General features: G+C 31.7%; 1 protein-coding gene across 5 annotated transcripts in view; it reads right to left on the bottom strand.

Annotated features, from left to right (window-relative positions):
* The window catches only part of trc (Serine/threonine-protein kinase tricornered), a 152,494-nt gene that overhangs the window by 86,201 nt on the left and 47,396 nt on the right, over positions 1-18,897 (bottom strand). The window contains exon 1 of one of the 5 annotated variants that reach the window (XM_085482584.1): positions 143-184. The exons of the other annotated variants lie outside the window; for them this stretch is intronic. Within the exon in view, the coding sequence (XP_085338710.1) occupies positions 143-164 (22 nt within the window). The 5' untranslated portion in view covers positions 165-184. Of the gene's footprint in view, positions 1-142; positions 185-18,897 lie in introns of those variants that run through there. 5 annotated transcript variants of the gene reach the window in all.

The raw sequence follows: 18,897 nt of genomic DNA, 5'->3' as shown, positions 1-18,897 counted from the left end.
GCAGATACATAGAGGCAAAAACAAATACTTTGTACTAGTGAAAGAGTGTTTAATCAAATCTTTAAGCGAGATCTGTCAAAATCAGCTGTTAGACGCAGATGTGTGTTAATGCTCTACATCTCTATTTAAGTAAAGTACATACCTTTTATATTATAATTCCCCATCGCGACAGTCTCTATCTTTACTAAGATCCTCTTCGAGGATTCGTAACTGAATGACAAGCTAGACTTCTGTGTAGCGTTTATAATACTTGCTTCGAACAAACAAGGTATGTTATAATAAACAAATGATGTTTACGTTTCTAAAATCCGATAATACAAAGGATGATCTTGTATTAAAGGATTTCATATACACATAAATACTGTTTGTTTATAATAACTCATTTCTTCGAAGCCACGAATTGTTGGAAATGTATTGGAGAACGCAAAAGAAGATTTTTATTTTATTCTATTTTTATAATTAAATAGTATTGTAGGTTATAAGTAGTATTGTATAGAACAAAAACACCTGGCTAACAATTCGTGGAAATCAAGCTAAAATAAATTTTTTACTAATAATTTTTTATAAAAATTTATTTATCTATCAAAACTGGCATCTGGTGCACTTCAAATTAAAAAAAAATTAAATGTATATATAAGTAATAACAAAACTAGTAAAGCTAACAGTCGGGAAAATTGCAAAAAATATATATGTACTTGAAATAAAAATATTTGGTGGTTTAACAAAAAAAACAGCGCAAGTTTACGGAAGGTTTAAACGGAAGAGAGGCATGCATCGTCAAACTTTGTTCTATCCAGCGCATAAAAATACAAATGCCAGCGATCTAAGAATAAACATTGACGCGATCGATGAAATAAATAAGCGTTATAGCTTAAAATGCACGGAAAAACGCATTGCTCTAATGAAAAATCTGTAGAAAAAATAAACCACCACTCCTTTAAAGATAAGATAAAATCGCGGCGTTACTGCGTTAAATCGAAAAAAGGACACGAGTGATTCGACGCGCTAAATGAAATATATGACATGCTAAAAACAAACGGTTTCTTTTCTTCGAGTCAATTAATTAAATATATGCAAATGTGGAATACTTTTATTATTTAAGTGCTATGTGCTTATTATAAAAATATACGACTTTTTCTAAAAGTTTTATCTTTCTTATTAAATTAATTTTCAAAATAAATCCCGAGCACATATACAAAATAATCGACACTCCATGAAAATATATGCAAGGTATAACTTTCAGAGAAATTTTTGTTATATTTTATATGATAGAAGAAATTAGAATTTTTTATATTTTTCCAAAATTTAAATTAAATTATCGATAAAAAACCACTCCTCAATGTTTAAAGTCGACCAGACTGGCAATAATTTATTATAAATAATTATTTGAAATACAACAACGTTTCGGCTGTCATTGCAGCCCTTTTCAAGTACATCTATAAAAAGTTCAATCAAAATAATTATAATTTAATACACTTATTCGCAACAATTAATTATACATTTAAAAACAAAAATGTGTAATCTTAACTCGCCCAATCAAAATAAATTTGATACGCGAAATTGCATTGTGTTACCTTACATTAAAGATCTTAGCGAGAATATTACGCGTTGCATCAATAAAAGTGGTATTGATGCTTTGTATACTGTCCCAAAAAAAAAATTGGACACGTTGATAAAAAGAGGTAAAGATGGGATCGAAAACTTAAAAAGAACTGATGTTGTTTATAAAATTGATTGTGCGAATTGCGATTCGGCTTATATAGGACAGACAAAGAGACAGTTAGAAAAGAGCATTAAAGAACATAGAAATAACATAAAAAAAGACAAGACGTTGCATTCTGTCGTTAGTTTACATCGGACTTGCAACGATCATGAGATCCGTTGGGATTCTCCGGTGATTCTGCATGAGGAAAAACAGACAAGAAAAAGAGAAATTGCAGAAATGTTTTACATAAAAAAACAAGGAAAAAGTATTAATTTACAGAAAGATACGGAGAATTTCAGTGGGATTTATGATCGTGTTCTTGACGTTATTTAAGTCGTTTTATATTTATTTTTACTTTTAATTTTATTTTTATTTTTATATCCACCTATTTATTTATTTTTATTTATTTGACTTTATTATGACGATTTAAATTACGAAAGACACATTTAGTTTCGTCTCTATCTTCTTAACGCTTAGTGACTAAGATTCTTGTGAACAGTTAACATCTATTTAATATGTGCTTACTTCTGTCAGTCTTACATTGTTCATCAAAACAAGCGTTAACATTGTCGGTAGTTTGCATAGAAGTTGATTTACTGTTTTAAATTTGGTATGTAACACATTTTTGTTTTTAAATGTATAATTAAATGTTGCGAATAAGTGTATTAAATTATAATTATTTTGATTGAACTTTTTATAGATGTACTTGAATAGGGCTGCAATGACAGCCGAAACGTTGTTGTATTTCAAATAATTATTTATAATAAATTATTGCCAGTCTGGTCGACTTTAAACATTGAGGAGTGGTTTTTTATTAATTATTACTGGCAACCTTAAGGATTATTATTTATTAAATTATCGATTCTATCTTTTTTTGGACGAAAACATTATGTAATTTGACATTTGCAACATATACACTTTTGAAACCTGCATTCTTCAGAATAGTTCTCACATTAAAAATCCATGCTAGGGAAAACTTTCACTGATACTTTACTGCAATCTCTCTAATTTTGTACTCGCATATGTTCCCATGTGCACTACAATCAAGTACCGCATCAAGGGTAGCCTAACTGTCGAGAATTAGGAATGATGTATGGATACCTCTAGTACCATATTTTTCTCTCTCCATCTCTTTCATCCTCTCTAACGTACCAATCAATTGATTGCACCTATACTGCGTGGGAAAATTTTCATCGCTAGATGTATATAGCAATATTTACTCCAGCTAGAGAGTATTTCCAATATCTTGGAAAGTTATACTCATCAAAGTAAGTTTAATCCATTTAAAGATAATAAATATACCTATATACTTGAAGAATAAATAACAAATAAATGTAGGTATACTTAAAAGAAATAATGTAAAAATAATAAAAAAAAAATGTTTAAAGCAAAATTAATATTTGTAATTACTATTCAAAAATTGTATTGACTGCATAAAAAATTAAATAGAAAATTTTAAAGAAATAGTTATATTTTATATCTGCGCAAAAGCTACTTTTACATTCATATTATAAAAATTTCTTCTATAAGATATATCTATTATATTTTTTTCGTCGCATTATGATTATTAAACCCCCAAAATATATATGCATGTCGTATATACAAGCATACAATGTATATCTTAAATTCGCTACGCTATTATCTCGGCAATTTTTCAAGCAATTTAGAGTTACCTACTTACTCCAATCAAGATATATGTAAATATTTAAATGTACTGTAATTTTGGGAAATAAAAGAAGAAGAATTTATGCACACAGACAGATACACAGATAGTATATATTACTATTGTCGCAAACAAAGAATTTCATTTCCCACTAACGGCGGTCGTAAATTCGCAGCCGCAATTAAGCTTTTTGTAAATTGCAGCGCGATAACAAGGACGGATTAGAAGTCGGCGTCGATATATAGCCGCAGAGAATAGCGAGAGCGCACCGTGAGATTAACCACTGCACTTAAGAACCGCTAAGAACAGACCCATTACATAGAAAGGTGCTAAATGTGGTTCCGCGAAGTGGTTCCGGCCGCGCGCATCTTGCATCTCCACGATACACACGGAGAAGTTTATGACGTAGACGGTGTGGTATCGCCGCCCACAATGACGAATGTATCGCGCATTTATCCTCTCGAAAGTCGACGCTCTCGAGGTCAGTCTCGAACTGTGAAACTGACGAAAACCGAGTAATGACGGTGTAGCGCGATGTAATTACGCTAAGTGCGAACCGTACGAATATGGTCGGCTTCATTAATTGTTCAGCGAAACATCGCGGCAATTTCGACAAGAGTTATCATGAAGCATTTGTTCGAGAAAACATCATGGTTTTATATTTTTCATACTTTTGCGTTATTAAAATCTTTTTAATAAGTGTCACGCACCACATGGTACTTCTTTTTATAACTTATTTTTTGCAAAGGTGTTTCTCATATTTTATTTCATTATAAATTGTGAAAGATCAGGTTTCATATTGAATCTCTTTAATTCTCGTGGAAGAAAATATATGTTATATTTTTTCGTTGTAAATAATAATAAATAATAATAAAGCATTTCGTTTGAGAAAAAAATCATAAAGAAACCATCGTTTAAAATATTTTTAATACTGTTGCGTTATTAAAATATCATTAATAAGCGTCACACACTACATGATATTTCTTTTTATATCTTATTTTTTGCAAGAATGTTTCTCATATTTTATTCCATTACGATTTGTGAAAGATCGTGTTTAGTATTGAGTCTCTTTAATTCTCGTGGAATATTTTTTTTATTGTCTGAATAATAGTATTATCGTGAAATGCATCTAAAGAGATATGTATGTTAATTTATAAAACAACCTTCAAAATGTATAAATAAATTTAATTCAAGTTTTGTCATATTATCAATTGTCATAAGAAAAGATAAATTTTACTTTTTTGGCTAAACGCATAGTGAAACAATTTCTATATAGATGTCCCTCCAAAAACATATCTCGCAATTCCAAAGATTAATGACACATCATAAAAGAAGATAATTAATAGACGCAAATAGGGGCACAGATAGAAATCAATTTATACTGACAGCTTTATCGAAACAGCTTACATATGACGAAAATGGGAATATATCGTATCCCTCGTTAAAGGCATGTTTTCGATGGTAGATATCCAAAAATAGATAAATCGTTAACGCGTCTATTATGGACCCGATAGATAAACGAATTTTTTATATAACTCGATAAAACGTCGTTATTCACAAATTCAACAAAACAATCCGCTATGTACAGGGTGTCTCTCATTTCTTTGCATGCAATAGGCTCTCTATTCAATTCGGAGTATAACGATTTTTAGAAATGACCAATTTTATTTTCGAAGAATAAGAGTTTTATAATAAAGTTTCTTGCTGTCAAAGCTAATGATATTAACAAAAAAAAGGGGAAATATCGACGTATGTGCGGAACATCCTGTATGCACCAAAGCATATCGCGCAGTCAATTTTGAGAGATTGCTAATTTTTTATGACGCGAAAAAATCGTACGTCTCGCGAAAATCGTATATTTCGCGAATGCGAGGTAATAAATAACAACAATAATTTCGTAACAGACACGTGCGCGAAACACGTTCGTGAAATAAGTATGATCGAGATTGTCGACCCGACGACCCACTTCGGAGGTCAGGACACGCATCAACATCATCCCGGTTAAGCACTGCTGATCCTGCGGAGTCAAGGTTGGCAAATGACGAGCGTGCATATGTATGAAAAGATAAAAGGAAAATTTGGTCCGTCTTTTTATCGCGCTAATAAACCGAGTACTTGGACACATGAAGCGTTTTCCTTGACCGGGATGATGAGATTACTATGACGTGAGACTGAATAATGTTACGGCTATGTCGCGACGAAACCAACGTATTTGCCTTCAGCTAGTATTTTTTAAAGTTGCTGTGCATGCCAGGGTTTTACAAGAGGCTTCATTGCGGAAATATTTTATGCAAGAGAATGATATGAATTTTAAAATATCCTCTAGACACAAGGATCTTCAAAAACATTAAATAGTTAGAGTCTTAATTATTTTTCAAATAAAAATTCTTGATGCTGATACTTGATTTTATATCGCGCAAATTACGATGTTCTTAATTAAAATTAAAACAAATACAGTTAAATTATACGAGAATAATTTACGATAGAATTTACGATAAGCACAAGTCTTCTCGTAAAATTTAGAGAGAATCTAAAAGCAGATTCTCTCGTAAAATTCACACTAAAGACAAGTTTTCTCGTAAAATCTGCGTCAGAAATAGCAGTGCTAGATTGTCGTTGAAAAATTCGTGATCGAAATGGAATCCATATTGGCACAAAATTGGAACGATAATGGATAGACGAAAACGTAACCTACTTTGTGAAAATAAAGAACATCACTTTCCGATCTCAAGAAGTTCGAAGACAAAAATACGTGATTTCGATATTAGGTCGAATATAGTTGCAGCAGCTGCAAGAATAATGTAACCTCAATGAATAAAACCATAAAGTAGTTCACAGGTCATGTAATTATAACCAACAGTTAACAAAAGCTGATAAGCGATGAAATAAAACAACATGATTACCACAGAATGCATATCATTTTTTTATATTTTAATCAAAAATAGCTCATGTAAATGTAAATGTTTAAGACCTACTTTTGCATTATCAAAAATTAAATGATGCAGAAATCGGATATATAATATTCGAGATTACGTTTGTAAAACATGATAATTACGTTTGGCCGAGTTGACCTAGAATAAGAATATTTTCATCTCGCTACTATAAAAATCGGAGCAGCGTATTGCAACGATTCGATATAATATCCTATAAAAATGCGTGTGTTTCGATGTAGATTAATAAATGCTGATAGGACACGTTTGTGAATGAAATGTGTATCCCGATAAAATTCAACTTCACAGAACTTACGGCTCGTGTTCTGCTTAAATAAATATTTATTGTGGCTTCTTATATTTTATTTTAAATGTCAGCGTAAATTATAGATATTTTTATTTATTGTCGTAAATCTAACTTAATAAGCAATCAATCTAAAACTTGATATTTTGCAAAAATAAAATTAAAACTTGAATAAGTTTTAGTTAAAAAATCAGGCACAATATTTTTTTTCATTGTGATGAATAAAATATTTCCATTAATATATAATTAAAATCATCGATTAATAAAAACTTCCAATAAACCGTCAAAAACAATTGTAAAAAAAATACCATATATATGTACATATATTTTTATTTAAATTTAATTGTGCAATTGATGCACGTGATCGATCAACTTCATTACTTTCGAAAAGAAACTCAGCAAATCAAAAGAACAAACGATACAAAATAGCGATGCTGAGAATAATTTCGCGCGGCGATTGATTGCAAGCAGACGAACTATCGTACATTCAAGTTTAGAATCGTAATGGAAAAGCGAATTGAAACGTATTCTCCATTATCGACATCCGCGTATCCATCCGGATGAATTCGATATGCCAGTTAGCAACGTCATCGTGATATCGAAATCGAATATACACGTGTGTGACTCCGATTCGAGCTCGGTACCTATAATCTTTTACGGACATTCGTCGATTCGATCGGGGCAGTATTCGAGTAGCCAGTAATATCCATCGCAAAATATCGACAGGAAAAAAGAAACACATGCGGAATTTTTTAATAGAGCTCGAACTCGATATAGCAGTACCATTTTTACCACCGAGCGCTGGCAATCAATTGATATAGATACATTTTATATCGAAAAGAGATACAGATCAAAGAAGAATCTCGAGCGCAGGAGAATCGAAGTTGAAATTGCAATCAATTAATTTCGTTTTCAAAGTATAAACACAGCACATGCCAAAAAATATTTACTTTTGTATCGATACAAGCTGTGTATCTTCTCCGATGTAAAAAATATTTCTAAATTTAAATATTAAAAAAATAACGAAATAAAAAGATACTATATTTTGAATACACTATAAAAATAAAGTTTCAATCTCGCAAATCAATAAACTATTCACATTCATGACACATTTTAAAGAATTGGTCACTACAAATACTTTGAAAAAATCTAAAAATTTCTGACTGCAATATATCATTGCAATTGTCGAAAACATATATGTATAATACCACATGTTCGAGCACAGAATTGTAAAGAAATTTAATCTTCACAAATATGCTTCAACGTTTATGTGATTTTCAGCATTTCATTTATAATTCGCGAATTTTGACGCGCAATTATAAACGTTAAATGAAATTACACTGTCGAGATGAAAGCATTAACGCGATACTAACCAATTCATAAAGATCTTAGCATATAATCGCGGAAGCTAAGTCAGGAGAGAAAAGACAGAGGAAAGAGAGAGAAAGAAAGAGACATAATTCAGACTGGGAAAGGAAATGTTCGCATCTTACGTCTTCCATTATTATAAAAGTTACCGTTAATAACGTTACCAGTCTTACGTTATCTCACCCTCGTTATATCCCTAATCCTCGTTAAAAGCGCACGTCTATAACACTTGACGCTATCATTGTTCGTTAATTTTAAAGGAAACTGTCAAACAGATGGAGGTAAAATAAATGAATTAATCTACAGTATTGAAAATAATATAGTAACAAGCGGATTCATCTAAATAAAAATACAACAAATAATTTTAATAGCGGAGTAACAGTACATTTAACGTTTTATATATGTTTTATAATTGTTTTGTGAGAAAGAGCATTTGCATATTTCGCAAGAAAAAAAAAGAAATAACGTTTTGACATACCTGAAGAACATTGAAATAGACATTAATAATATACTGGCATGTATATAATTATAATACATAATTTATAGTTTATTTTATTCTCACACATCTTTCTAGATTTTCCCTATAACTTGTCATTTATAGAAGGCACACGTGCTTCCATAAATATACACGAATAATTTAATATAACCTCAGCATTCGTGTCGCGATAAATGAAGACAGAAAAGTGCGTTTTGCCTATTTTACTCACAAAATTCTCCACGTATTATAAATGAATATGCATTGTTCAGTGTATACGTATATACACGTTTGCGAATATAGTATATCGATATACGCGCGTTTTGAAAGCCGCGAAAATTCTTTCAAATCTCGCACTATAACAATATCAAGGTAAATATTGATATTTTTTTGTAACGAGTTTCCGCGCATTAACCAGATTGGCTAAAAAATTCCAAGCGAGAGTTCGATGGCTATCGGTCGCAGTATATATACGTATCGGGGCATTTCCAGGGTGTCCAGCAGATTAAATGAAAAAAACTCCTTGACTTTTTCAGATTTTCCAAGATCAGAAATTCATTTTTTCCCTGACTTTCTAGTATTTTTTTCCAAATATATATATGATAAATCAATTAAATGTTAAATCATGCGAAATCCTTGAAATATTTTTGTCAACAATGAAAAAGTTCAGAAGTTAAAAAAACAAAAATTTAAATCAATTATACAATCTGCATAATGTACGATAATCGAAACAAACATGTCACTATAAACTATTTAAATAATCACCTTTTTTATTTATATCAAATGTTTTAGTTTTGTCTCTATCAAACACATTGAAATAAAATATAACACGACGATGAAAATATAAATTAACAAATCGATTTTTAACAACACAGAAAATTAGCGTGCTGAGAGTCAAGAAAAAGTTTAGATTTATTTAATAAAAAGTTTCAAATTATCGAGACAAATGTAGAATGTGAAAAATCCAGATAAATGTTAAAATTTCCTGACACAATTCCAGATTTACAAAATTTCCTCACAATGCTCGATTTTTCAGATTTCCCCAACCGCTGGACACCCTGATGTCACGCGCGCGTGACCGCACATGCGTGCGCGTTGCATTGCACATTGCACTCGTTGCGCAACGCGCGGCTTACCTATGCGCTTTTGCACCGCGAGCGAATAAGTGGAACGGTGGACAGCCCCGTTAACCCATAACCGTATATCGTTAATCTTACCCGGGGACTAATAAAGTCGGGAGACATATCGCTCGTTTCCGCGGAAACCCACCAACGACAATCATCATACCTGAAAATGAGTAGGCGCATATAGCCTGTATGATTTAATAGACTTAGCAGAATTTCATCTTCGGGATATGTTCCTCTTTGCTACAATTCATGTTTATAGCAGTTACAACATATATACATGCATCAAGTCGTTATACAGCTCTCTCGCGGAATGAAATATCGCAAATGGTATGCGCTGTCGGAAATAAAAATAGCGCAATATTGCATTCGCTTGCGCGTATATTTGAGATCTTGAGAGACTTCTCGCGAAAGGGAGTAAAAAATGTGCGAATAACCCATACAGCTATTTTCGCGATCGAGGTTGCTCAATATTTCCCGTCCCGTATCGAGGTGTCATTACTCGCGTCGCGTCGTATATTGCATGCGCATTCAAATGCATTCGCATAGTCATCTTTATCCGTGGAATCGATATCGCGAGAGGAGAACACGTTGTTATTCTCGATTCCGCAGTATATTACGGACCGTATATCACCGTTTCGAGAAAGAGACGCGAGAAAAGACACGTTTCGCCTTGACCTGAAAATCTGCTGCGACGCGTATATATGTCCGCGTTTTAACGCCGCTTATTTGCCGCTCACCTAATCCATAATTCCGTCACGCAACGAGCTTTAATATACCGGTTCTTATATACTTTCCCGCGAGTACTTATACATATATACTATATATACATCGGGACACCGAAATAGCGGAGCTATGCGAATCGGAATAATAATTATTGGGCCACTTCGCGTACGCGCCGGGATTATATATTTCTTCCTTGATCTTTGAAAAAGCGACACGTACACGGATTAATGTATCCTCCGAGATCTTTTCCGTTGAGTCATTCAAATTGAGATGTATAAGGAACACGAAGAAGATCCGCCGAAAGTAAGAGAGAGAGAGAGAGAGGCGGAAGAAAATAAATTGATGTTCGTAATGAAGTCGAGATACTTTACAATTCTATATATTTTTAGAGATCATTCTCCATCATAGAGATAAGATTAATTAAAATTGTGTCAGGTTTTATATTATCTCCGCGATGATAGTTGGAAAATTACTTTCTTTAAAAATTATAATAGATAAGATAAGAAATGCAATCTCGCGATATATATATATATATATATATATATATATATATATATCGATATATAAGCAATACAAAATAATGATGTCGTAAATTAACAAGAAAAATAATCTTATTTAACAATTCAATTCTTATTTCATCAATCATAATTTTTTAAAATCTTGCATTAGCTGTAATATTTATAAATATATAGTTTGCAGCTAAATAGTGAAATATTGAAAATGTCAAAAGTATAAGCAAGAAGATATAATTAAACTACATATGTGATACATTCAATAAAAAAACGTTTTAACTTTAATTATTAAACGTGACCGCATCTGCTTAACGGGTTAGGCCACTGTAGAGCGCCCAAAAAAGGCCTATTTTTGATAATTTTTTACTATAAAACAAAAACAGTGATAGAAAATCCTTTTTAAGTACTTAATCTTACATACTTCGAAATATATAAAAAAAATTTTTTTGCATTTTTTTTTTTTACAAAATGGCGGTGACAGAGCTCTGCAACGATGACCACTCGTTTCGGACAGTGCCTTACGGGCGACCTACTAGCTGCTCCAATTTTTGCTGTAGAACAAAAAACCAAATTTTTTTAAATTCTTTATATCATTAGCTAGCGAACTACGTACGGAAATTAAAAAATAATTGTTTTTGTAAAAATGACACAAGTTTGAAGAAAAAGTTTCATTTTTTGACGAAAAATTTTGCACAAAATTGTTTGTAAAAAAAAAAGTTTACAACGAAACGTAAAATCCGTACGTAGTTCGCTGACAAATGTATCTTAGAAGCTACAGTTTAAATTTGAAGTAAATCGGTCAAGATTTGTGGGAGTTATGAGGTCGCCCAGTTTGAAAAAAGTGATTTCGAGAAAAACGCGTTTAAAGTTTTATGTAACTTCCAAAAATGACACTTAGGAATTTGTTTCCGTTATAAAACCTTTTTTTCTTATTTCTAAGATTTTAAAGCATCATTTAAGCAAAAAAAAAAAAAAACGATTTTTTGAAATTTCTACAGTGGCCTAACCCCTCGATTTTCCATTTCCTAATAGCTTCTTTTTTTATCTACGTACTTATGTAACATGAGAAACAAAAAACAAATAAATTTAATTAAAACATCACATTAAAATGTATCACATTTATTTCCAACTCTACCATATGCTAAATGAGTGGACAGGAAGCAAACGGAACAAACAAGGTTAAATTAAGATGAAAATCGATTAAGTGGAATCGACCACTCGGCATTAATATCCTCTTGCATTTGCTTTTATTCTGTATTTTTCCATATGAAAACAACTGCTTTAATATCATATGATGAAATTCATCTAAGAGAGAGAGAGAGAGAGAGAGAGAGAGAGAGAGAATAAGAAGGCGTGGGTTATATTAAGCGTATGATTGAGCGAGTGATTGCACGTTTTTTTTTCTTTTACGTACTTCCCGATATCGATATCACATATACACAAAGTGTTCCTGAACTAAATATACTAAAAACTAGAATTTTCTTTAAAAATGATAAAAAAATAAGGTAACACTAAATAGAATAAATTAAAGATATAGTGGTAAAATCTAAATATAAATATAACATGGTAAAATCTTAAAGATCTGAGATCGTGTTTAATTTGCGAAGCATAAATCGCAGATGAAAAATTGCGAGTTTCAATGAAATGCGTGTCCCACAGATACTACAACCAACAGATTACAACGCATCTTGCAAGATATATTGCCGAGATGCGAAGAATATATTATCACGGTCAAAGAATTCGTGGGTGAAAGTTTCGCAGCGTTATTTTTTGAAACGTCAAACATATCTCACGTAAAAAACTGCACGCATGTCATTTTGTCTCGAGGTGAATGCAAAATCGCGTGACTAGAAACGACAAATTTGTATGTCTTGATGCTGTTCCGCAAGAATTTCTAATATCGCGTGAAGATAACACATAACTTTGAAATACATTTATCCTATATATATAGATATACCATGCATTATAATAAATAAATAAAAAATATGTATGTGAATATAAAATTTTATATTCTCTATCTTATTGTAGGCATATATAGCAAGATAAAGAAAAAAAATTTTTATTCTTCATATATTTTATTCTTTAAATATTAAAATATTTATTATTTAATATTTTAATATTTATTTTTTGTCAAATAAAAATTAAATAAAAATCATATTGAATAAAATTGATACTTGTCTTTCCAGATACAAATGTCTAGCAATATTAATACTATAATTATTGATAAAACGGAATAAATAAATAATCACATCACATAATATTTTTATTTTTCCTAATCCTTTTTGTTGTAAATCTGAAAAATGTGAGATCGAATAATGGATCACCAATAATCACGAGATCCTGTTTCATTCGAAATACGCAACAATGCTCACGTACCGATCATTACGTTCGTACGAGTATCAAGTGGCAAACGCGATTTTTATTCGTCTTGCGACCGTAATACTCTCTTGAATCAGAATACAAGATGGATATAGTCGCGTAAAAATTTTAACACGAAAGATCGCTCAAGTACGAATTTGAATGTGCTCGGCAAAGTTGTTTTGAAAATTCAATCGCGTTCACAAATAAAACGAAACAAGCAATTTAATAAAACATAAGAGAAGATACGGAGAATAAGATATACGAGAAAACTGAAGGAAATAATAAAATGAAAAATAAGCTTTACTGAGCAGTAACACTCTTTAAATAAGTCGAATTAAGTCGATAAGAAACATAAAATATATATTACTATTTAAAAATATTGTTTCGATAAAAATCAATCAAAAGTTACTACTTCGAGTAAATCTAAAATATTATTCAATTCTGTTAAATCTGTTCTTAATAATTAAGAATAAAATAATATTGTTTTTACACTCTTAATATTTTATCTTTACTTATCGCATAATTACGCTATGATTTTGCTTAAAAAATCAATTCTAAATTTATCGAATTTATGAAATGTTTCAATAAAATGCAATCGGTCAGGGACGTTCCGTATCATTATGCGTTCCACATTCCGATGAAGCGTTATATGTACGATTGCAAATGCACATCCGGGTCGCATAAATCGCGTGATTTGCTGGCAAAAGGAAAGAGAAGCATACGAACTGGCTTCATAAATTCACCGTCGTTCGATTCGAGAACAAATGGTTCACCGCGAGAAAATATATTCGCACGGAAGGCGAAAGGAGACACAACCGACGTAAGGTCGATCGCCTTAAAAAGGCGCGTGAGAATTTAAGACAGCTTGCGAAATGTGACGCATAACCTTGGAATATAAGCTACGCGTGTTTTCGCGTTGCAAACTTTTATCGCGAACGCGTAAAGGGAAAGGCAAAAGAACAATATCAGCTAATTCTCTCGCTCATGCGTCGATTTGTGTTGGATTGCATGTATCGTCTACAAATTTATATGACGTTACATTTAGGTGTAATTGTTACTCATAAACAATTGAAAATGTTATGTTGATTAATCTAAAAAAATATTAATAATAATAATAGAATATTTTGCTTTTTAATATTCTCCCTTAATTTACTTTAATAATAAATTCAAGAGTAAGATAGAAAGTTTGACAACTGAAATAATTAACGGAAGAAATTTGTTAGTATTAATTATTTTATGAGTAAATTGTATGTGACGCCGATTCGACAAACAACGAACGATTTGCATACGTCCGGCAAAGTGCGTTAAAAAGTCGTTTCACGAGCAATTCGAGTAAATGATTTTCGGCTCGTTACCGAGTCAGCTCGTTACACGTCGACAGGGTCACCGTTAGCTCGATTTCCACGTGGCTCGATTCCACGCGTTTCGGCCTCGGAAATTTTATAGAGCCTGCGAAGCAAAGTTTCGTAACAGGCCCGTTAAATCCGTCTGTACGCAACGTTATTATTAAGCGTGTGCATCACGCATTTGGAATTGTAAAAAATTTTTCATCACTATTAATATAATTTAACAACAATATAATCGAACATTCGTACACTGAAAACAAATTTATTAAATTCGAATAAGTATTTATTTCAATGCTGCCAAATGAATTATTTATTTGAAATTAATAATATTGATTTGATATGAAAAATATTTATTTGGTATAAGAAAATCTCTTTTAAAACAAATAAAATATTTATTTATGTCAAATAAATCATTGATTTAGGAGTGTTCAAATAAATATTTATTAATTTAGTCATTTTTTTCAGTGTATTATCCATGATTAATTGCACTCCTATTTTTTCACGCTATGATATCGACGATGAAATTGTTACTTAATAAAACTTGCATTAAAAAAATCAAAAGTTTCGGATCAAACTTGATTTACGAAATGAATTTTTAATCTTCTCGTTGACGGACAATATAACTGCTTCTCATCGAGGACGCAGTTGGGTAGGTCATTGCAATTTCGATCGGTATCGATTACTTCGCTTCGTAGGAGGCAAATAATTAAAAGCGTTCTCTTAACTGCGCATCGAGTCTTTCTCCGCCTTTCCTACAATATTAATATAAACTCATTCCACGCTTCTCTTTCTATCTCTCTCGCGTGACTTATCTCGACGATACGTTCAGTGACTTTCCGCGGAACACGATGTGCAACCCTCGAAACTCTAACTCACTCTCGTTCCCATGCGCGCGAAGCAAGTTTCTGTTAAAATAGTATTAGAAGAGGTGGAGAAGAAGATAAAAATGCAATGCGATGACTATTAAAGCTTTTAAGTCTCCAAATAGACATAACTCGGAAAATTGAACACACAAAACCTTTGTGCTTTCTACTGACATAAAAACATATCTTTCATAGAATCCATATAACATATATAAATACCTATAAATTTTTCCCAGACACTCAGATATGGTAAAAAATATGCGTGTGTATGAAATGTGTATATGAAAAGAGAAAATGAGAAAATCGACAAGTTAAAATTCGAATATTTTTCTGGAAAAAATTAAAAGTGCGCATCTTAATATTCGCACAATCTATATATAATCTGATTTATATAAATCAATTTTAAGCTGCAAGTAGTTTATGCTCTTAAAACATTTAATTTCTTTGCGCAAGAAAAATAATTTGCACACTTTAGTTAAAATTGTAATAATAATAATTATGCAAGATTTAAATTAATTACACGCTTGTTTTAAGCGATGCATCATTTATTACGACGTTTAATATGCAGCGGTTCGTAGAATTGTAATTCATACGAAATAATGAACATTAAATAATTACATACCTTTTATGAATTTCCGCGATTTTTATAAATCGCTCGAAGAAAAACATTATAGCTGTTAATTTCCTTTTCATAATATTACGACAATTTATATTAATATTGTTGTACTTGCGTCTATAATGTGGCCTCAATTAAATTTAAACAACTAAAGAGGCATTATTTTCATTTTTAGTATGATTACTATATTTTCGATAGGAGAGAATAATCAATACGCGATTGTAAATAGACGATTATGAAAGATATAAATTTGCTAAAATTTACAATAAAATATAAAATCTAGCAGCAATACTTCAAATAGAATAAAAACTATAAATGCGCCCTTGATAATGCGTTATTAAATGCTCATTTATAGGGAGATTTAAAAATATCTGACAATAACGATCTGCATATAATAAATTAAAAATTTTTTAAAATATCCGAAAAAGAGCATAAATAAATTACACTGTGGTAATAAAAAAGATTTAAAAGATTAAATTCTACTTGTATCTTTAAAATTATTATTAAATAATATATATAGGAGCATATAATTAAATAACTAAATATACTTTTAAAAATATGGTTCTTCAAAAGCAAAATTAAAAGACAGAAAATGAGAGCAAAATATAAGATTATATAATTATTTATGTTATATTTCTTACGAATACCCTTTTTTGGATGATGAACTCTTTTGTGATTTCACTTACATATAGAGAGGTGGCATCTCGATAGTAGTTGGTCATTGCACTCACCTGAAATAAAATATGCGAAAGTTAATAAAATCCTGACCTCTCCATGAAATATTAATGAGGTTTGGCCAGACTATCGAAGATCGATAGTAATCGGAGTTGAGCTTACAGATATATACGAACTCATATAGAAACTAAAACATTGTTTAATTAACATTGTTAAATATTCTATCGCCATCTCGATAAAAATCTACAAAATCATATTCTCTCGAAATTTAATTCAATTATATCGATAATATAGGATAATAGTTAATAATTCAATCAGGGGTAGATTAAAAACCTATTTGATTAAAAAAAAACGATAATGCAGAAATAACAGATAAATAAGCTAAGTTGCTTTTTATTAAATCGATCAAAAAATAGAAACTTAAAATATATATTTGCTCTTTTTTCTAACTCAAGGAATTCTTAATTCTCTCGAGTTTAAATAATCTTTTTTCTCTTTATTATTTTGAGTAATCATATTATTGCACTAAAAAAAACTGTTGATTTCAAATAAATATCTATTTCAATAGTGCCATATTAACACCATTTGTTTGAGACTAATAATATACTGATTTGCTGTGAAAAAATACTTTTTTGATATAAGAAATCTTTTCTCAAAACAGATAAATATTTATTTGATTCAAATACATTGTGTTAATGGCACTATTGAAATACATTTATTTGAAATCAGTATAGCTTTTTTCAGTGTGTTCTTAACAAATCTAAGAATTTGAAGTCTAGCCTACATAAGATTTCGTTCCAAATGACCAATTACTCGATCAATTCATCAACGAATAATCGAAAAAATGTTGGTCTTGCGCAATCGCGCATAACGAAGACAGTTCGTTATATACATATATTAAGTTACTCAGAAATCTCGAGACTCAACGTTGCGTCGCGTTTCCCACACGATTTCATTTGACCCGAGACGTTATTAGCATATTACTGCATTAGCCGAGAGAGTTAAACGAAGGCAAGGCCGGGGTTAACGTCGAGTGGGTGGACAAGCCAGGCACAGGCAGGCAAAGCAGCGTGCGCGTTGCTCATTGTTACGAATGCTACATTGCGAAAATTACGAGTGCGCCACGGTTACCGCCCATGTTCGTGCTCAGTTGTTCGCCCGAGCGGAACCAACGAGCTCTTAGTAATCTTTGCTTGCTTAGGCGCCGATACCCATCGCGCTCGAAGCTGTCAGTAGTAAGCGATCATTCCTTTGTGCAGCGATAACAAATCGGAGGAATCAATATCAAATAAAGATCAATATCTGAGATCTAGTAGCTCTTCAAAGCTTGTCTCGTCACACGGAAACAATTGTATCAAATTTTGCATTTTGCGCAATAATGCATTTTTGAAGAATGCATTTCGAGAACAAGTGATATCGCAATATTTACAATATAAAATTATTTATTATTTACGATATTATTTTATACATTAGATAGGTATACTACAAAATGCGTTTAGACACGCTCACTTATTCTCAAATATTCATATATACCGCCTAGATATCTGACAGCGCGGAAAATCCGTGCTTGGTATCTCATAAACTAATATCTTGGGATTATATCGGCAATTTTGTATTCAATCAATCAGTTAATATTTAAGAAGAAGGATCGAAACTACTTTGCTATATATATATCTGTGTTTGTCGATTCGTATTGACCTACCTATTGTCTAGTTTTCTTCATTCCCTTTGATAATGAAAAGGTTAAAGATTAAGGCCAAAGGATGGGGTGGTATCGTGAGGAAACGTTTGATGCAATAATGGCATTTCCCTGTTTTGAATAAGGAGACGAGTGACGCAATGCAGTTTCCGCTCGTACCGAAAATTAAGCATTCCTTTGTATCAACATGCGATATATTATGAAACACGGTATCCTTTTTTTTCGCCGACGAGATGTTGTACGAATCGCGCGCACAATGAGCCGTATTTTCCCGGAGCGAGCACACGCGAACCTGCCACGTGCAATTAACAACCATCGCGTATTCTTTTATGTGCTCGCGTGGGCGACGGGTTACTTGCGAATCCACTATCGTTGAATAGCAGCCGCGCAGGAAGGCTCGAGCTTTATTAATGAGAGGTCCCAAACACGCGACAACAGCTATCTACGCCCAACATATAAAAAAGAACATGAGAATTTTTTCTAGTTAGTCGCGTGTTAACACAAATATAATATTTCCTATCTGAAAATAT

The sequence above is a fragment of the Nylanderia fulva genome, unplaced genomic scaffold (genome assembly GCF_048542155.1).
Source record: "Nylanderia fulva isolate GAGA-0341 unplaced genomic scaffold, ASM4854215v1 Scaffold21, whole genome shotgun sequence".
Taxonomy (NCBI): domain Eukaryota; kingdom Metazoa; phylum Arthropoda; class Insecta; order Hymenoptera; family Formicidae; genus Nylanderia; species Nylanderia fulva.
Note: the sequence above shows the minus strand (reverse complement) of the source record. Positions and strands in the feature narration are given on the sequence as shown.